At 44.4% G+C, this 21832-nt stretch overlaps 1 protein-coding gene across 6 annotated transcripts in view; it reads right to left on the reverse strand.

The window, feature by feature from the left end:
- The window catches only part of ANKRD44 (ankyrin repeat domain 44), a 311038-nt gene extending 290334 nt beyond the window's left edge, over positions 1 to 20704 (reverse strand). For 3 of the 6 annotated variants that reach the window (XM_070458495.1, XM_070458490.1, XM_070458492.1), the window contains exon 1: positions 20516 to 20702. In XM_070458495.1, coding sequence (XP_070314596.1) covers positions 20516 to 20542 — 27 coding nt within the window. In that variant the 5' untranslated portion in view covers positions 20543 to 20702. Of the gene's footprint in view, positions 1 to 20515 lie in introns of all 6 variants that reach the window. The other 3 variants (XM_070458494.1, XM_070458493.1, XM_070458489.1) reach the window with 2 other exon arrangements.
- Positions 20705 to 21832: the final 1128 nt, after the last annotated feature.

Raw genomic sequence — 21832 nt, forward strand, 5'->3', positions numbered from 1 at the left:
GTGGCTGGGACTATCCAGCCACAGTATAACTCTGTAGTTTTGGCTCTTTTCTGCTGTAAACCCAAAACTGTTCTAAAAAATAAAATCTTTGTTTAAAAAAGAAGTAACCCTGCTACACAGCCTAATGACAGGTATATGTCCTCCAACTGAAAAAAAAAAAATAGGTAGAATAGTTGAGGAAGAGGTTAAAACTCACGTCGCCAGAAAACAGTGTAAGGAAAAGTCACTGCGCTGCCAGGCCTGCCTCGTGACATCACAGGATACTCGGCAGAACAGACGTGTTTCTGTTTGGCCTAGAGATGAGCAGGAGGAACCAGCAACACCAGTCATCAGAAGATGAGCATTCTCTTTGAAGAACCGTGTTTGATGCTGTTGAAATACTGCACAACAATGCCAGACAAAGCCATTCAACACACACATACAACCAGTACATCATTTTTAACTTTATGTCTAGATATTTCACCTTGTTTTTGGTAAAATAACTTTCCAGATATACTATTTCCATCTTAAAGAATCAGGGGATTTGTTAGCTAATTTCAGAATTGACGAACTAAGTAACTATCAGATGTTCTCCCACAAGCAGCTGCTTTGCTAAAAATGTTATAAAAGCAGAAATCTAGGTCTTTAAGGGTCTTGGAGAAGACTCTTGAGTCCTCTGGACTGCAAACAGATCAAAGCAGTCAATACTAAAGGAAATCAATCCTGAATATTCACTGGAAGGACTGATGCTGAAGCTCCAATATTTTGGCCACCTGATGCAAAGAACCAACTCATTTGAAAAGACCCTGATGCTGGGAAAGAGTAAAGGCAGGAGGAGAAAGAGATGACAGAGGACAAGACGGTTGGATGGCATCACCGACTGAATGGACACAAATTTGAGCAAGCTCCAGGAGATGGTGAAGGACAGGGAAGCCTGGAGTGTGCAGTCCATGAGGTTGCAAAGAGTTGGACACAACTGAGCGACTGAACAACAAAAAAGTCTTTAACAAATGAGCTTTCCAAGACATCAAATTCTAATTAAACTAAATTTTAATGAGAAACACCATTGCTAACTAACATCCTGCAATTACTATGTTAGAGAGTGGAATATTCAGAGGAGCACACAGACACCAGATTCAACACATTTGAGAGAAGTCTTCCCAAGCATCAGAGTTTCACAAGTCAGACGGATAAGTTCTCAAAACATCCATACACATGAAACAAACTTCCCATCAAGGATCTAGTTACTAGAATTATCCTTCAGAAACACACAGATCATGAAAGAAATGTTATTTGGGTTAATTAGTTTAAAAATCTTCTAAGTGAGAATACATATAAAGCCCTATTATATACCCCTCCACCTTATCTTCAAAAATTCGTTTTAATGCATATGAGTCTAGTTTTTCAAAACTGTAAACACAAGCTTTTCAAAGGAGATCTACTGCCTATGAGAACTGACTAGCATGTCTCATTCACATCTGAGGTGACCCAGCTGGCCAGTGGACGGGACTCTGGGAGCACAGGGATGCACAGGTCACCCCCATGATGACATCACCTCTTCCAGGCTTGCCTCGTCTCTCGAGGAGTGGCTTCATGCGGGGACCCTGCACCCCTGGAGCACGGGAAGCTTCAGGGAGAGGTCCGCAGGCACGGGCTGTGTGTAGGAATCATGGTCCACATCCTTGGCTTCCAAATGTCTACCTTTCCAAAAGGCATCTACCAACAAAGGCCCATCTAGTCAAGGCTATGGTTTTTCCAGTGGTCATGTATGGATGTGAGAGTTGGACTATAAAGAAAGCTGAGCGCAGAAGAATTGATGCTTTTGAACTGTGGTGTTGGAGAAGACTCTTGAGAGTCCCTTGGACTGCAAGGAGATCCAACCAGTCCATCCTGAAGGAGATCAGTCCTGGGTGTTCATTGGAAGGACTAATGCTGAAGCTGAAACTCCAATACTTTGGCCACCTGATGTGAAGAACTGACTCATCAGAAAAAACCCTGATGCTGGGAAAGATTGAAGGCAGCAGGAGAAGGGAATGACAGAAGATGAGATGGTTGGATGGCATCACCGACTCTATGGACATGAGTTTGAGCAAGCTCTGGGAGTTGGTGAAGGACAGGGAAACCAGGCGTGCTGCAGTCCATGGGGTCACAAAGTCAGACATGACTGAGCGACTGAACTGAACTGAACTGTGGTTCAGGAGTGTGCTTTTTTTCTGCTTTTTACTGCTTCTTCAGACATCTCTCTTGAGGATCTTTCTTCTCCCACATGACAAAAGCAGACTTACCCCTCACACATTCTGATTCTGACTGAGGGAACTGCCTGCAAGGTGTTAAACTTGCTGGTGCCAACAAAAGGGCACATTCAAAATACTGCAGGTCAAGAGAGCTTTTGCTGGAGAATACCCTATACCATCTCAGCAATTACGTTCTCCACAAACGTGAATTAACTTCAAACAAGAAAGCAAGCCTCATCCAGGGATTAAGAAAGGCATTTCAAATAAGAATGTGTGACTTCACATATTTTGCTAATAATTTATCAAACTTTATAATATGTTTATGTTTTGACAAATTGTTCATATATATAAGCTCAATCCAGAAATCTATTTAATTCTTACCACCTTAGGATCATATTTTTATTGCAAAGTATCACTGGATAATCAGAGGGCTTTTTTTTTTTTTGACACATTCCATTTGATAAAATTCTGTGTGATAAAGTAGAATGGAAGTATGAATTCAAGGAGGAAAAGGAACAATGTAAAAAGTTCCTAACATTAAAGTGCTCATTCCTGTGTTTTTAAGTGATGATGGAGTATATCAAGTCACAACAGTGTTTAAATTCCCTTCTTTACATTTTAAACAGTAATGACTTTATTTTAAAAGTCAATATTTACATTATACTCGGAATCACATCCTTGGTAGCTTTCTAACTTTATAATGAAAACCTAAAAAATGTGCAAGGGAAAACATGGTTATAAACATCTTTCAGAGGTGAGAGTTGAGGATAAAGAACGTCGCAGAGCTGTTCTTAAGCATCATTAGATGACCCAGCTGGGCCCTCCCTTTGGTCCCTGCAGGATCACTGGTAGAAATCATATTCTGCCTCTTTTGGGCCTGAGTAAGTTCGATACTTCAAATCAAACACCCACATTAAGAGTGACTTCCTGTGCAAGTCTTTAAAGAGCTATTGCAGTTAAAGCCCATCTAAAATCTTGCAAACATTAAAAAAAAAAAAAAAATGATAACCAAACATTTCCTCCTGTACTATTTCCGTGACTAGGGGTGGGGACTAGGGGGAGGCTATTTCAGATCTGCTCACATCATGACAGAATGGGCTATCAGTCACACGACTCCTGATTATTCCTATTTAACAGGGAATCAAGGGGAAAACATCCACTAAAGCACTTTGGCAGCATTTTCCACCACCAATCCTTTTACTAGGGCTATTTATATAACAAAATATTAATCATGTCCTATCCTTTCTGGCTTCACTTTAATGATTTCAGAAAAAGGAAAGAAAGGAGGAAGGAACCAGGAAGGATGGTGGGGCAGGAGAAAACGCAGCAGCAGAAACTGGCGCTGGATCATTCATTCATTCAATTAGTAGTTGCTGATAACCTACTATCGGGTTCACCAGAGCCCCACACGCTAAAAAGTGGGAGGTACAAACACTTTCCCCTAGAAGTGAAGAGCAAATAAATGGCTTAGCTTCCACCTTCCCAAGCCCCACACTAATCAAGGAGCTAAAAATGGCTTAAAACCAGAAGTGAGAGGCTCAACCACCACGAAACTTGCCGAGTCCATGTAAGAAGGAAAATGAAAGTGCTCATTAAATACATCTGTATTTAGACATGTCTGAAGATTAGGCAGTTCCGTGAAAAACATTTTCTTCAGATGGCATTTTCAGATACTCCCCATGAAATTCAGAAAACAAAGAACGCTGTGGAGGTATTCTGGGGGTGAGGGCAAGGGAAAGCCTTCGTATTTCAGCACTTTTCCCAGTCACAAGTGTCTTCAAACAAGAATGGATTTCCATGGCCTTCAGGGTATCGCAGCTCTTCACCCAAAGTTGAACAGCAGGCAATATTCTTTCGGCCCTGTACACAATGGGCTCACTCTTGTAGACCAGCTTAGAAGTGGGTGGTAACAGTTCTGATCTGGATAGTGCAGATGACATGACTCTAGAACCACATAATAATTATCAGGCGGCAGACTTCAGTACTCTATCCTGGGGTGTTTATACAGTGTTTCAAGCTGTATCCTAAATATAACTGTAGAAGTGACACATGTTTTTACAAGTGCTGTTTAAGAACAGGATAGGCAAACGAAATGCACCTCAGACTGAGCTGGAGGAGAAACAAGAGGTCCACCCCGACTGAGAGTCAGTAAGCCAAGCAACATCCAGTGGCCTCTGTTTCTCCCTCTGAAATATGAGGATCCCAGAGTTCACTTGCCTCCTCCACATGCTTTATAATACTGTTCAGAAAACGGTGGAAGTCCTTGAGGTACAAAGTCTCTATCAGTGTTTGCTAAAGTTATACACTACAAGAATTTCTTCACAAATCTTCCTAAACAAATCCTACAGTCTTAATTCTTCCTCTCTGTAGGCTCAGAAGAGAAAAATGAAGTTAACTTTTGTATGAAAAACCACCGTAGTGTGATTACCCTCCAGTTAAAATACATTAATTTTTAAAAAAAGATGACATGTGTTGACTGACCACCCTTCTGCTCCTCATTAACCAGTTCAAGGCGCCCATCTTCTCCCAAGATCAACGAGAACTGGCATAGGAAGAGTTTTAGAGTAACTCAAATGACTCTGGAAGTGCAAGAATAGAATGTAAATTCTCTTTACAAGTACAATGACATGAACACTGGAAACCACACAAAAACATACACACTCACCCAAACTCATGACGCACACAGAAACTATCAGACTTAGCTTCAGAGAGAACTCTCCAGAAGAGTGAGAAATATTAGATAAGTAGATATAATTGATATTTCTTTCTTAATTTTATCATTTCCATTTGTAATAGTTAACTATACCCTTTAAATTACTTAACTGTTTAAACTGGCTGTGTGTAAAACTAAAACCATTTTCATGCCCACATTAATCTGGAGTCCCTACTCAAAGAAACTAAAGATATTATTTTTAGCACACAATGGGAAATAATATTAAGATTTCTGTTTCGCTCTTAAAAATAAGCGGTAAACTTCTCTTCCCCTGTCTTGGCTCTCTTAGAGCATCAAAAGTATATTTTAACTGTTTCAGAGTCCACATCTGGAGTTTAAAAATCCAGTTTAAAAGGCAAATGATTTAAAATATAAACACATGACTTCCTTTTCTACAGTGATTCCTAGAGGGAGGGAAAAAAAAGTCTGAGTACAAACAAACTTTTTAAAGAGGATTTTTTTTATTTTAATTAAAAGCATACGAAAAAAGCTAACTAAGCTTCTGCTTTCTCCTGGAAAAAAATAATAAAGGCAAGACTCCCCCATCTTAATCTAATTAAATCTAAATTAAAGTTCAGTTTAAGTAATACCAAGGCTGTAAGAGGGCAGCCCTCAATTTCTGAAGAGTACGTTTCCAAGCGTGTGCTTGTGTTAGAGCAAGGGTTGGCAGACTTTCTGCAAAGAGTGAGTAAATATTTTCAACACTGCAGGTCATATAGGTTCCGTCACGAGGACTGCCCTCTCAAGGCCTGAAAGCACCCCACAGACAGTACATAAACAAATGAGGGAGGCTAGATTCTGTTTTATTTATGGACTCTGAAATGTGAATGTCATGTAATTTTCACGTGTGTCAAAATATGACTCTTTGATCTCTTTCAACCACTTAAAAATGTAAAACCTCTTCTCACAGGCCATGTAGGCGGTAGGCTGAACCTGGCCTGCACACAGTGAGTGGCCTGCCAGCCTCTGAGTCAATGTCACAGAAGACTGGATGGGGGGTCAGCTCATCTTAGTCAATGTCCTTAGCACGTAAAGGAAACCGAGGCCCAGAGAGGTGTGATGACCACCAGGATCTCCCAGCAAATTCACAGCAGAAATGGAGGTGAGAATTAGATCTCAGGAAAGGCTAATTGAAAAGGTAAAGCAGTGATGAAGATATGCCCGTCTTGAGTTCAACTCAAATGGACAGGCAGTGGGTGTTCAACACCAGAGATGTCACAGCAGACTAGTCACCAGTAACAGGAGTCTTCAGTACCTGCCCACCCACTGTGTAAAACAGTTTATTAGCTGCCTGCCCACTACACTGATTCTGGGAGAAGGCAATGGTACCCCACTCCAGTACTCTTGCCCGGAGAAGCCCATGGACAGAGGAACCTGGTAGGCTGCAGTCCATGGGGTCGCTAAGAGTCAGACACGACTGAGCGACTTCACTTTCACTTTTCACTTTCATGCACTGGAGAAGGAAATAGCAACCCACTCCAGGGTTCTTGCCTGGAGAATCCCAGGGACAGGGGAGCCTGGTGGGCTGCCGTCTATGGGGTCGCACAGAGTCGGCCACGACTGAAGCGACTTTGCAGCAGCAGCAGCTTACTGATTCTGACGATTCTGTATCAGCAGTGAGGACCCAAAGATGAGCCAGATACCCATCAGCCTGACTCCGGTCTTCTGGGTCCATAGCCCTGCTCATTTCTTCTGCAACCAAAATAACAACTTCCACGTTGGTTATTCTGATCCTAGAACTCCAAGAAAAAAGGTCAGTGTAGCTGAAGAGCAGAGATCAGTGTTAAAAATTATTTTAAAGAACAGAGTAGAGAAGGGACGGCCAACTTCAGCCTACATTCAACAGCATGTCCAACAGTCACCGCAGAAAGCAACATGGTCAAGCTCCCTCTCGTTCCTACCTCCTTCCCTCTTTTTTAAAATATGTGTGTCTCTTCCTATTAATATTTTCTTTATTTAAGCTTCTCTTTTTTCTTTTTTTGGTGGGGCTTCTCTGGTGGCTCAAATGGTAAAGAATCCACCTGCAAGGCAGGAGACCTGGGTTCAAACCCCTGGAGAAGGGAGTGTACCAATTCTTATTTTCATTTTCCCTTCACTCTTTGTATTTTGCCCTACACTTTCACTGGGTATAAATTCAACTGAAATACACTTTAAAATTAAAATACACACATGCATCCAGTGATGCTTAACTTACCTCCTTTCTAAATAGCATTCTGTAGTTTTAAGAGAAAAAAAGACTCCAAAGTAAAGTGACTGTTTACAAAGGATCTATCATCTGACTCTTTTAATCATTTTTTTTTTTTTCAGAGAAATTTAGGGTTTTCTATCCTATTCATTCAAGGCTTGAAGTTTTATACCAGTGTTACTAGTGTTTTTTAGAAATTCCATCATGATGATATTTTACAAAGATTGCTCTATCAACTATTTTGTTCTTACACACTTCCTCAGAAAAGACACCGTTATATACTTCTGTGAAGAGGAAGTGGCATTCTTATAAGTAATTTTCAGTTCTTTTTGACAACTTAAATCAAGAATGACTGCAAACACCTCAGAATTTTTTCAATGCACAGTTATTCTCCTATCTAAACATAAGATTCTTCAGTCAAATTAAGTGAATAGATGTGTTTAAATGAAAGAAAAAAGAAGGACCAAAATGCTACAATTCAAACCTCTGGATGGAGATTTCACAATAATAAAACACTTCCTGCTAATATTAAGTTAGAGAGAAAGCTGACCAGATAAATGGGCATAAACTTAAATTATAATCAAAATCATATTTTAATTAAAATTAAAGAGCTGAAATTAACCCTAGAGAGCTAGTCTCTTCAATCTGACAGAGGAAGAACCAACTAGAGACCAAAGAATATTGAGTGCCTACCATGAGCCACTTGCTGGACAAAGGCTTTTCTCACTTGATTATCACAACTTTCCCATCAAGTATTTATTACACCTATTTTATCAAGGAAAGCGGTGTCATGGCAAGACTGATACAGCTAGTTAGGAGCAGAGATGTTCTCATAGCCCAGATTTCCAGGTATCAATTTAAGGATCCTTTTAACTATGCCACTCCCATGTAATATTTTTGGAAATTGCTCATTGTGATGTCACAATATTTTAAAACATTATAAACACAGAAATAGAGTACCCTAGAACCTTGACATAAGACTCTTTGTTAAAGAACAGAGCTCCTGAAAACAAGATTATTCCTTCTTGACTGCTAAGAAAAGGAGCATTAGCAGTTAAACGTTACATGCATCTCATGGGCCCCAAGACATAATTGTACTGAGGCTCCTAGGCACCTAAATCCCTATTCACTTGGCTTCTAAATGACTTCATGACAGTATCATTTATTCAAGTTGTAGTTGGCCATTTCTCATTTATAGTCTACTCTGACATCTGGATTCCATTAAGAAGGATAGGGAAAGATTTTCACACTCGCAGAAATAAATGAAGATATTTCAGCACGCCTAAAGAAACACTGAAATCCCTGGAGCAAGGAGCAACACCCATTTCCTGTTCAGGTAAGAAGGGAAGCTGCAGGGAGGGTGGGGACAGCAGGGTCATTAAAATTGAGACCTATAACTGCTTGCTGTCTTAAAAAAACCACCAGGATTAAATAGAAATTAGGTTAAAATGTTAACGTAACAAAATTATTTCTTGGCAACTCTAGTACCTAAACTGCCCTGGAAAAACCTTACCCTGAAAGAGTTCAGAAAAACAAAGCCAGGTCTTCCTGTGACTTTAAGGCAGAGACTCAAATATCTAACTGGAGTCATGCGGGCCACTTTGACTAAGTCAACAGGTGGGGTGAACCTCACCACTAACTCAGAAGCATACTGCTTTAGTCAACAAAACTAGCAGAATTGTGTGCGTTTCTGACAATCAAAAGGATTCTAAAAATTCAACTGAAGATATTCCATCAAGTGAGAGTGAAGGGCTCAGAAGGGGCACAAAAGGAGCAGGAAGAAGTAAAAAGAAAGAGAAACCATTTCCAGAAAGAGTAAGTCACTAAAATTTCTTAAGTGTCCTGGTCAAATACTAAGGGTTTGTGGGGGATTTCTTGTTTTCTATGATAAGGATCTTCTTTTTAAACATAACCACAATACCATGTTCATACTTTAAGTCATCAAAGAGCCAGTCAGGATCCAAATTTCTCCAACCATCTCTTAGAAGTATGTTACTTTACATCAGAATCCAATTAGTCTTAATTCTCATTTAATCTATATATTTCCCCTCCATCTTTCTCTTTTCTTGCATTTTTTTAAAAAAGAAATGAGGTCTTATATTGTAGAATCCCCACAGTCAGCATTTTTTAATTAATTTTTTAACTTAAGGCTTCCCTGGTGGCTCAGTGGTAAAGAATTCACCTTCAAATGCTGGAGACACAGACTTGATACCCAGTCTGGGAAAATCCCACACACCATGGAGCAGCTCAGCCCACACGCCACAACTACTGAGCCTGCGCTCTAGAGCCGGAGCCAAATGACTGAGGCCCGAGTGCCCCAGAGCCCGTGCTCCTAACAAGAGAAGACAACAGTGAGAATCCCGTCCACGGCACTAGAGTGACCCCTGCTCGCCACAGCTAGAGAAAAGCCCACGCAGCAACAAAAACCCAGCACAACGACAAATAATTTTCTTTTAATGTGTTGGGTTAAAAACAGGCCATCTCTACACCTACTACATTATTCCATCAATGTCCCACACCATCAAGACTATCCAGTCTCTTTCAATGAGCTCTATGCTACTCTAGGATACATGTTCGTCCAAAAAATGTTGCCATGACAAGTAATATATGCAACATTCTATTTAAGTACTAGAGGGTGTCATGGAGACAGAAGACCCATTGCTAACACCTTACGTTATGCTATAGTACTTTTCAAACAATCTGGGGTACGAGTTAGTTTTTAAAAGATTATGCCTAAGCAACAAATGGAAATAATGAGCTCTTTCCAAATGCAAACTCATTTAGGTCTCCAAGAGAGGACACACAGTACCTATCAGGAGAATTCAAGTGAGAAAGATTCATTATTAATAATATACATACACCTCTCCTACCAAGTTTGCACATTAACTATTTCTTCCTTTAGTTCTTCTGCATTACTAGAATGAACCCAGTGCTTCAGCAAATACACAGTCCTCAAATACATGGTATGTCATTCATCTGGGATGCCTTCCACCACCATCTTGCTGCCTAAATAATTTCTTTCTTCAAGGACCAGTTGGACTCGCTCTAGCCCCCTGAAACCTTTACCCATCTCTGGACTCCTGGAGTCCCTAATTAGTACCCCCAAAATGTAGTCTAAACCTGCACTATAGCTGCTTTGAGAACAATAGTGCACATGTATTGAATAAAGATTTGAGGAAGGCCTTCCATGTACAAGGCATTCAACGTCATCTCTAACAAGACCATGAGCTCCATGAGGAAAAGGGTCTCTTGTGATGCTATACCTATTTCAGGAGTCCAGAAGCACAGTGACTAAGAATGTGTACTTGAAGTCAAGCTTGCCCAGATGTGTTGAACCCCAGACTCATAATTACTTAACCTCTCAGATCTCATCTTCATCATCTGTAAAATAGCATGGTAACAGCCAGTCTTTCATAGAGATGTTATTAGGATCAAATCACATAAAGCATGAGTATTATCTTGTCTCATTACCAATTCTTTCTAGTCTTATCTGTTCTTACCCTTTGTGGAAAGAAGAGGAGTACAGGACTCCAACAGAGTTACTGTCATGGAGATGGAGTTCACTTAACACGCCTTGGTGGTGTGAATACATGGGAGATGCACAGTGCCATGGGCGTGGGTGTCCCGTTCCAAAGTATTTAGGGTCCCTTTTCCGAGTGTCGCCCTGATACTTTCCCTGTGAAGAAAGGGAGCTTGCTCAGAACTAAATACAATGTAAACCTATCTCCATCCAAATTTAAAAAGAGGGGAAACAAGAAAAAAAAAAAAAAAAGACCAAAAGTGATATTTTATCTTCTGATGGGGCCAACTGATGGATGAATGTGAGAGTTGGATTATAAAGAAAGCTGAGTGCTGAAGACCTGATGCTTTTGAACTGTGGTGTTGGAGAAGACTCTTGAGAGTCCCTTGGACTGCAAGGAGATCAAACCAGTCAATCCTGGGGGAAATCAGTCCTGAATATTCATTGGAAAGACTGATGCTGAAGCTGAAACTCCAATACTTTAACCACCTGATGCGAAAAACTGACTCATTGGAAAAGACCCTGATGCTGGGAAAGATTGAAGGCAGGAGGAGAAGGGGACGACAGAGGATGAGATGGTTGGATGGCATCACTGACTCAATGGACATGAGTTTGAGTAAGCTCCAGGAGTTGGTGATGGACAGGGAAGCCTGGCGTGCTGCAGTCCATGGGGTTGCAAAGAGTCAGACATGACTTAGCGACTGAACTGAACTGGAGCCAAAAATTTACTCTGACTTTTGTTTGAATGGAAACCCAAGAAGCTCTGCTTACAGAAATTTTTGAGTACCTCAAGAGTAAAAATCTTTTGAACATGAACATATAAACATATACACATACATACATATTTATTTCACTCAAATAGTTACTGAGCAGTCACTGTGCATTACACTGTTCTAAATGCTTGTAAGTAACAGAGCAAAGATTTTTGTTGCTGTTGCTCATTCTGTTTAGCCTTTAGGAAGTCAGGCCTGAGGCAGGAGTGCACCTGGCATGACCAATTGTTGCTGAAACCCTGTACCTCTGCCCAAAGCGCAGTGGGGTCAAACAAGACCAACACGGAGCTCGGAACAGGGCGAAGTTCACTGCAGGCCCATGCCAAGGACACGGGCGGCTCGCGCCTTAAAAACCCCAAACAAAGCTGATTCATGCCAATGTATGGAAAAAACCACTACAATACTGTAAAGTAATTAGCCTCCAACTAATAAAAATAAATGGGAAAAAAAAAACCCAAACTCCCCAAGAGCTTTCAGTAAAGCTCCTTCCTAGGAAAGGTGAGGGAGGTGCCTGGTTAGTTCTTGCAAACTTCTTGGTACCAGATCCTTTGCTCTTGAAGTCAAGCCATGGTCAGGTAACAATGTTCCTGTAAATCTTCACCAATCATTCTTCTCTGTTCTGACAAGAAAGGACAAAGTCCCAAGGCTCAACTTTCACCCTTTGAGTTCCAGGTCCTGGCTAAGAGAAGAGAGGTCTCAGGGCCAGGTCCTCAGATCCTGCCCAGTCATCATCACTGATGAAGCCGGGCGCCCAGGACACGACTGGCCCTCAGGTTCCCCAGGCCACCCAAAGCGGGGTAGGGGAATGCGGGTCCCACATTCTACAACCTATGCAGACAGCTGGGGCTGTTAGGTGCAGAGACAGGGGTCGGGGAGAGCTTCACGGCTGCCTCAAGGCCTGGGCCAAGGCTAGTGGGCGGCCTTGGGGAGGGCTCTGGAGCCCTGCAGGACAGGGCCCCCAGCTCACCCGCGAGCCCGAATGTTCAGGGCTGTGTTCAGTAGAGCTCTACTCCACACCGGACGGTGAGGAGCTGGCGGCTGCAGCCAGGGACAGACCAGCTGCACAGGTGAGCAGCACAGGTGAGCGGCACAGGTGAGTGGAGGGCCCGGGGGACACTCCAGAAACAGCTTTCACCCTGGCTGACACTGGAGGGCTGTGAACAGAGAAGCTACGCGACCGCAGATCCAGCCCGCCGACAGCTATGCTGCATAGAGGCCAGGGGCCAAGGCTGGATGGGGAAGACTGGTCAGAATGCTACTGCAATAATCTAAGAGATAGTCTGGCCAAGGTGGCAAAAAGTGGAAACGAGAGCTAAGAGGGTTTTGTAGTACTAGAATACAACATATGAATTAAGGATTCAAATTGAATTAAGGATTTTTAAAGAAATATTCTAATATTTCCTTCCTCAAACTCAATAAGACATCCCACTCACCCTTGGAGTGGAGGTGCCCCCCCTCTCTTGGAGACCACTCTTTAACAATAATTGGCTGGGGGACTTGTCTCAGCTGACCTGAATTGCTGCCTGGCTTTCTGTTCTAACACTTGTCCTGTGTTCACTTCCCATCTTTCTCTTCATTCTGCCACTCTTAGATACCAAAACAAGTTTCTTCCACAGACTGAGCATACCTACCATACAAAGGATGTTGATCAGATGTAGGAATTCCCTCCTTGTAAAAGTCTGTGGTCTTTGGGTCCATTGCATACAGTATCAGGGTGGGGCCAATGGCTGGGAAACAGACTTGTTAGACCCACATGTTATGGTGGAGTTCAACAGAACAGGATTAAGAGAATCCAAGCTGTCTGCTAAAGCAGCCCCTTCTGCTGAAGACTACAGCGGCCCCAGCTCACCACAGCTCTCAACAGAAAAACCTGGGGTCTACAAGTTTACTCCCCTTGCCCGCAAGAGGCTCAAGGAGTCTGAAAGGCCACACAGAGAAAAACCCTAAGGATTCTGAATATGCCCTAGAAGATGGCATTTTAGGGGAAAGTACCCCTGATTCTCAGGCAGAACGGTGGGTGCCAGAAGGAAAATCAGAAGTTCACGGAAGGCAGATACTTTTTTGAAACCAGATTCCCTGAGTTTAGAAGAGGTTGATACTGAAGTACCTGGGGTGCTCTCTTAGAATGTTGGAATGCTGGAAGAATTTAGAAGACTCCCCACCCACCCACTTCCATGTAACAAAGAAACTAACGCCAGGAATTGTCCAAAGCTACACAACTACGAGAAAAAGAACCACGAGTAGAATCCAGATCTTCCTATTCCTAGTCAAGAGGTATTTTAAAAATAAATGAAAGCAAAATTAAAGAATTTAGCATAGAAATCTTTAGAAACAGGTTATAATTGTAATTAAATGTTGCAGGAGACATGGGTTCGATCCCTGATCCAGGAAGATCCCACATGCACAACTACTGGGCCTGTGCCCTGGAGCCCAAGCTCTGCCACAAAAGAAGCCACTACAAAGAGAAGCCCACACACTGCACCTAAAGTAGCCCTCACTTGCCACAACAGCAGCAAAGACCCAGAACAGCCAAATAAATAAATAAAACAAAAGATACCTTAGAAAGTTACACAGGGGTACGAATGAGGGGATTAGAGACAAATGAAAGCCAAGAATTACAGGCAAACATTGACTTAGTAGAGCTTAAAATGGCCCAAAGATGGACTACATGATTATTTTCTTTGCTTGGCCCAATTAATAGAGTACTAGACAATTTACTAGACAGTTTTCAAAAGGAGAGACAAGTGAAAGAACCGTTAAAAGCTTTGATATGATCATTAAAAAACTAGTGGTTGTGAGTCATTAATTTCAACCACTTGGGCTACCAACTCTGTTAGAAGCATGAACACTGAACAAAATACCTGCTCTCCTAACTTCTGATGGCAGAGCACAAGGTGAAGATGATGTTGGCCAAAGGATAGTAAAGGAATAGTCAATAAAATTGATCATCTATGAAATGAATAATAAATATAAATGATAAAATAAAGTGAATAATCTTAGATAATCATGGCTTATCTATAAAATAAAAGTGGGGGGCAGGGCAGGAATCAGTTCCCAAATTATTGGCTTTGGAACTGGATGTTAACTGTTTGACTTGGATAGCTGGAGAGCTCAATTAGAGTTCATCTGCACACACACTCCTTGGCCACTGTACCCAGCACCACCACCACCCATGGAGGGCAAGGCACACAGCAAGGGGGTGGAGCCGGGTCGCTGGAGAGGCAGCCAGTCCCCTCTCTTCATTTTATAAAGAGGAGCCTCAGGCCCACAGGGAGAAGGCAATGGCACCCCACTCCAGTACTCTTGCCTGGAAAATCCCATGGACGGACGAGCCTGGTGGGCCACAGTCCATGGGGTCGCAAAGAGTCGGACACGACTGAGCGACTTCATTCTCACTTTTCACTTTCATGCACTGGAGAAGGAAACAGCAACCCACTCCAGCGTTCTTGCCTGGAGAACCCCAGGGACGGGGGAGCCTGGTGGGCTGCCGTCTATGGGGTCGCTCAGAGTCGGCCATGACTGAAGGACTTCGCAGCAGCAGCGGGCCCACGTTAATCCAACTGGCCAAGGGTTGGCCAAGCCACAATATGTCACCTCCCCCTCACCCTATGTCCACAGCAAACACTGATTATCAACCATCACATTTCCCCACCTCCGGCTGCAAGAGCCACAGTGCTTCTGACATATTCCTCCTGCAATCTCCCCTCCCCGCCACATCCACCCGTTCCCAGCTAACTGGTCAGAGCTAATGCATGAGAAAAAACCCAGTTTCCAACTCTGGCCTTACAGAAGGTCATAAAATAGTCTTTACTATACTGCTTCAGTGTAAATCTGGCTGGAAAGAGAGTGACTAGTCTCGCTAGCACTGTTAAGTCTGAAGTGAGCAAACAGTCTATGTTGTGTAACCATGTGTCCAGGTTTGCTGAGGACAGCCACACCTGTTTCCTCAATCTAATATTTAATAGTACCCCGTATAATTCTCAAAGGCACCCCAGTTTGAATCAAAATAATATGACCATCCATGTTCCATGTAACTCCTAGTCAACCATAAACACATATCCGTTTTTTGAGTACATGGTGTTTCAGGGAAAAAAAAAAAAAAAGCTGACCCAGTCACCAGCAGTTTTACAGGATGTTTTCAAATAATACTAAACCCAAATAATCCTTGAAAGGGCCTCACCACTACTCCCACCAACCTCTATTATACAATGAGCTTCAATATGGAATTTTCCTTGGGATAAAACAAAAAGGAGAACCATAGTTTATGCAAGTTTGGAAACCATAGGATTATCAGATCTCTGTAGCCTCTATTTTTAAATTATTTCATGTTCTACTTTTACCTATAAAAATTCACATTATATTGACGACACAGAAATCGTTTTAAAAAATGTTTCAGGCCTGTTGCTGGCGCAAACAAGTGTGCCTTTTTGGAGTTTATATTTACTCTCTGTTTAGAGAAGAAGAGGAAGTAAAAGTTGAAACCTTAAAAAATGTTTCAGTCAATCCAGGGCTAGACCTTGTGTACCACTGCTGTATTTACACTAAAGCAGCCAGTTGTTTATTGACAGGCATAAATTTCAGTTTATTTGGAAAAGCCCTTGGTCTAAACATCATAGGTATAAGCTTTATGCTCAAGAGAAAGATATTATCAGGTGGAAAATTTTAAATTCTTACTTGGCTACCCAGACAAAAGACTAGAAGGAAATATATCAAGCTGTCAAGAGCAGCTCTGAGCATACAGATATAGAGACTTCAGATGATTTAAACAGGTTTTCTTTTTGGTTATCTAGCTTTCTGATTTTTCTACAATGATCATAGTTCATTCGCTAATGACCAAGAAAAAAAAATCACCAAGTCACCAATCAACACATCATTCTCCAGGGTAGGGAGGTGAAAGGCAAACAGGATAAGCCAGGCACTAGTCTAGCAGGAGTAGAGACCTCAGAACAGCTCCCGACTCTGCCGTGGCCATACCTTGGCCTGGCCCCTGAGCTAGGAGGACTGTGGGACTGTGGCTCACCTGATGGTTTCCCGGTAAATTAGAGCAGGCATCTGTGACGGCTTCGGCTACACTGCCCTTTCAACTATCCGAAGAACAGCCATGTGGTCAGAGCCCCACCTGTGCAATCAGACTGTTGTGCAGGACACTGCACTCCATCACTTACTGGGGGTGTGAGCCCGAACAGGTCAATTAGCCTCTTTATTCATCACCACCACCTACCTCCTCGTATGGCTGTGAGGATTAAGATAGATGATTCACGGCAAGGGCCCAGCATATAATAAGATCACAATAATGTAAGCCATTATTAGGTCTCTGCCATTAAACACCAGTCCTCAAGTGCACTCCCCAAACCACGTGACTGCATCTCAAAACAACCAGAGAAGGGTCCAAAGAATGAAGCTTTTATTTTCCCTTCTCTGCTGAAGGCAGACTGGACACAGAGTTTGCTATAAGCCCAGTGCTGCTGGGAGGACAAGGGCAGCCCAGTAAAATATGTAATGTGCTCCACACTAGGGGCTAGAAATGCTGCTTTCAAAGTTGCAGGATTTCCAGTTTCATGCCACTGCCACAGCTGCCAGCCATTGCCTTTGGCAAGGAGGTGCCTAAAATGTGAGCCAGGACTTGGCAAGAGGACACCAAACCAGAAGGCCTCCAGGCAGGAAGCTCCAAAAAGGGCCACCTACAGCCAAGAGTCCTGGAGAAGGAGATGGCATTCTGCTGACACTAGCAAATTCAGGAAAGAATGGGGAACATTTCAAAGGTCCGACAGAACTTACCATTCTGCTTCAGAACTTTGAAAAACTTTGGGGAGGGGGCACCAGGCCAGGTTGAAGATATGACCCCATTCTTAAAATCACTGCAATGCTTTCACTATATGACATAAAGAACATCCCCCACATCCCATAAAGTTCAATACTGCAAGGAATTGCACATCTATCTTTAACTAAGATGTATTACATTTAGATGTAAAGAAATTCTTCCCGAACTTAAAATTATCTCACTTTGCAAAGATATAAATAAAACATCCCAATATCCATCGATGAGGATATAATTACCTTGTTATGTTAATTACATAGGTGAGTGTGTTCTGTGCTGTATACGGTGATCAGCTTGTCCTGATTGTTCTAGAATTTCCTGGTTTTAGTATCAAAAGTCCCATATCCTTGAAAACCCCCCAGTCTTGGCAAACCAGGATCAGTCCCCCTAACACTATAAGAAAAATGATGTGTATTGTGTGAAGGGGAAAACAGAAGAGACACAGTTACAAATGCAGAAGTGCTCAATGCCAAGTCTATTTGCAGCAATAACTCCTAGTTCCTTTTCATAGTAAAAAAAAAAAAACTAAACCCCACACTTGCCTCTCCCTTCCTCCTTTCTTTTGACTCTCCCAAAACAGAGCTAGGAAAAGGCATTTTCATCATCTTGCATGACACAGATGCCAGCGAGGGACTGACCACTGAGGAGGTGACCACCATCGCCAGCAAACTCCTGCACCCAGTTTCAGCAGGACAGGAAATGTCAATTTTTTCATGTACGCATGAAACTTATCTATTATAAATCAATGTTATGTCAATTAAACAAATTATAAAACTCAAAAACAAAGACCTAAATAATAAAACAAAAAAAGCCAAGACAACTAGCGATTCAGGTTATTAACACAAGAATGTGTCTTCATGCTAAAAGTCTAAGAACTCTGACAAAAAGAATATCCAGCTTGCAAACAGGGCATTAAACAAATGAGAGGAAATTAACATGTGGTTGTTTCGCTCCACACACAGCGGAGTGAAGAGCGAGGCATTTCTACAAACTCCAAGGTCCAGATTTGAAGCAAGGGGCTCCCTACCGTAAGGGTGAAGCAAGGCTCCTGGAGCAGGAGTTTAAGCAAAGGGTTTTTAAGCCTCTGATGAGGTTAAGAACCAGCTTCTAAGAATTTAGAGTTTCAAACTGAAAGGTAAGACTATATAAGGCAAGAAAGACCACACACTTCCTGGACCTAAGGCCTCCCAGAAACCATACTTGTTCACCACTCTACCCCACCCAGTCCACCTCCTCTCCCTCCGGCTTTGCCCCATAGGCTGTCAACTTCTAGGTGTTCATGAATTTAGAACTCCTTAGTTTCCCGTTATGCATCAGGAGATGGAATCAAACACCCCTCCACAGTGAGACTGGTTTGTTGGGGAAAGGGTGGGGATGTATTCAAAAACACTTTAAAAGGGAAACTCTTTGAAAGTTCTACTCGGATAAGTCCTGGAGAATAATTTTCTAACATCAAAAAATAGTTTTCAGCAGTGTTATCCTGATTTAGCAGAGGATGCCTTCTTGTCAGCCTTTCAACACAGCTGTTGACAAGACAGAAGGAGGTATCTTAACCTTCCCTAGAAGAAAGGGCAGGAATCTGGAAGGCAGGAGACAGGAGTGCATCTCGGCCCTACAAGTCAAGAGTTGTGTCCTTGAGGAAGACATGCTTCCCTTGTCTAGACCTCAGTCTCTTGGTTAAAAAAATAAGGATTTGGGTGAAGATTACGTTTGGCATCCCTTCCAGCTCTAAAGTTCTATGCAAAATTCTTCTGTGTATGTGAAAATGACAACACCTATTAGAAGCATTTTGTGTACTTTGAAGATGAGTATTTAGAAATTAACAGAGAAGTATAGTAACTTGCAATGACAAAGATAACATGACCAAGGCAGACTAAAATCGAAAGATTTAAAACAAGCAAATGTCTAACAGTTGTCAAAGTGTGTGACTAAAAGGGGGGGGGGGTTGGGGGGAGGGCTAAACTAATATCAACTTACAAGTACTTTTAAATGCTCTGGAACCAATGGAAACAAGTAGATTCAGCACTACCAGCTGCTCCTCCTGCTAAATTTAAGGATAAGTTAATTTTAATTCAGTGATCCCTCCCCCATATAAAAACAAAATTTTAAAAGCCTGTAAATACTTATAGAAAGCAAAGCAAAACTTTGACTCTAAAGGCAGGAGAACAAATTAATGTGGTGATTGATTGCACTTAAGTCTCAGGAAGTTCTGGCTGGATACTGAGAACAGCGAGGCACCAGATGCAACCCACTTAAGAAGTAGATGTTTAAACACCAAGGACTGGCATGTTTGACCGCCTGTGTCAAAATCAAGTCTGCCTCTCCGCCTACCAGGACCGCAAAACAATGTTCATTTCACTATCCACGAATAAATGGAAAAAGAAATAAAAGCAGGCTGTTTCCTTTTTTCGTAGAAGGAGTTGCAGACTTTTGTCATACGGCTTGGTTGGGCGCTTGTGAGTGCCCATGCCCTCAGAGCAGCAGCGTCCCTAAAGGAGGGGTGTCCCGTGCCACAGACTTCCAGCGAGGGCTGTCAACCGAGCCAGCAAACATCCCCACCTCTCCAAGCAAAGGGCTCCAGAGCTATCCCGCGCTACGGCTTAGCCGGAAAGCGACAAAGCTCGTGAACACAGGCAGAGGGTAGCCCACCGTCTGTGAGTGGAACCCCGGGCCGAACTTCACCTCCTGCAGGGACAGCCGTGCCAGAGATCCCCATCGTGCACCACGCACACACAGCCTCTGGGCTACTAAAGAGGAAGTCAGGGTGTCATGTCAAAAGGATAAAGACAGCCCGACCACACGAGAGCCGCGGTCTGGGCCGGTCTCCAGCTTGGCTGGGAAAAGGGTCCCAGGCTGCGGTCCTTCTCCCTCTCCATCCACCGTCCTCCTCCCGGCGGCGCGCACCAGCCTCCCTCCGGCCCGCTCGGGCTGGCGGAGCCCAAGCTGCGCAGCGCCCGAGGAGCACCCCGAGCCTCCCCTCCCCCTGCCCAGCCCGGGCCCGCGGACAACGCACCCCCGCACGCCAGCCAGAGCCCCGCCGCCCCTTCCCCAGCCCCCGGGGCGCCCCGGCCGCTGAGCCGAGCGCGCAGTTCCGACGGCCCAGGGCGGGGACCGAGCCGGGGAGGAGGGCTGCAGCCGCCGGCTTTCGGAGCAGCCGGCGGCCGCACACACTCCTCCCCTTCGCCGCGAGTAAACAGCTCGCGGGCGCGCTCCGCGCCGCGCCCCCATCCCCCCGCCGGGCCCCGCGCCGCCCTGCGCCCGCGCGTCCCGCCCGCCGGCGCCGCCGCCCCTACCTGGTCGGTGAGTTTGAGCACGGCCATTCTTCCGCTCCTTCGCGCGCACACACATACAGGTCCCCGGCCCGCAGATGTCACGCCAGGAGCCGGGAAAGCGGAAGGGATTGCCAAGGGAAGGGAAAAAAATCTGGCTCCCGAATTTGACAGCCCTCCCCCTGCCCCTCCTCCGCCGCCGCCTTCTCCTCCTCCCGCCGAGAGGCTGACACTGGCTAGTGGGGTTTGCAGCCGAGCCCGCCCGCCTTTATACAGGAAGTGCCGGCTGCTGCCAGCCGGGCCGCCACTGACATCACCGCGCGCTGCCTCGCTCGCCGCCGCGCCGCCTGGGCCGACGCTGCCTCCTGCCGCCCGCGGCCGCGCCTCGCAGCCCGCGGCTCGCGGTGCTCGCCGGCTCCCGCACCGGGCGCGCCGCGGTGGGGTCAGACCGCCGCCTGCTTCCGGCACCTGCACACTGCGCCCGGGCTAGCGGAACCCGGCCCCGGCCGCCCGCGCAGCCCCCACGCCGGGCGTCCACGGCTAGAGGCCCCCGGGCTGGGGAGGGGTTGGGGGTTAGTGATCGTGACCCCCTCGCCGTGTCTCACCATCCCCCCGCACACACACACACACACACACACACGACCTCGTGAGCACCCCCTGTGGATACACCCGAGGGGCTTTAAAGGCTGCATTCACTCGTAGCCAATTTCAAACCAGGGGATTGGACCACACGCCTTCCTCTAAACCTCTTCCTAGTCCGGAACCCGCCCAGCTCTTCAAATTATCCCACCTGGTCAGGGACCGCTAGGCTGGCGCTCTCTTTGTTTAATGCAGGGAGGCCCTGGCTCATTCCTTAGCTAGTTTTTGTGAAACGCTTAGCGGGTAGGGACGTGGGGCTCTGGCCCTTTCACCTTGTTCTCCAGCTGCCCCCCAGCTAGACACGCAGAACCCCATCGTTAAATTCAAACAGTGGGTTTTGATTTGAGGAGGAAGGAGATGGAGCAGCGTTACAGGAGAAGAAAAGGTCTTGAACTGCTGCATTAATTGGGCTTTTGAGGGTTTCCACCAGTTGACTCACTCATTTCTACGAAATCCAATTACCATGCTCTTCAATAGACAGAAGACCCAGCTGTCAAACAGCGTACACACACAACAGTAATATACGGAATCATAGCAAAGTGTTAATACTTGTGGAATTTGGAGCAAAGGCTTGTTCATTCCTGGAGAAGGAAATGGCAGCCCATTCCAGATTCCTGCTGCCTGGAGAACCCCCATGGACAGAGGAGCCTGGTGGGCTACAGTCCATAGAGTCGCCAAGAGTGGAAACAGGACTGAAGCGAC

The sequence above is a fragment of the Odocoileus virginianus genome, chromosome 30 (genome assembly GCF_023699985.2).
Source record: "Odocoileus virginianus isolate 20LAN1187 ecotype Illinois chromosome 30, Ovbor_1.2, whole genome shotgun sequence".
NCBI classification, from domain to species: Eukaryota; Metazoa; Chordata; class Mammalia; order Artiodactyla; family Cervidae; genus Odocoileus; species Odocoileus virginianus.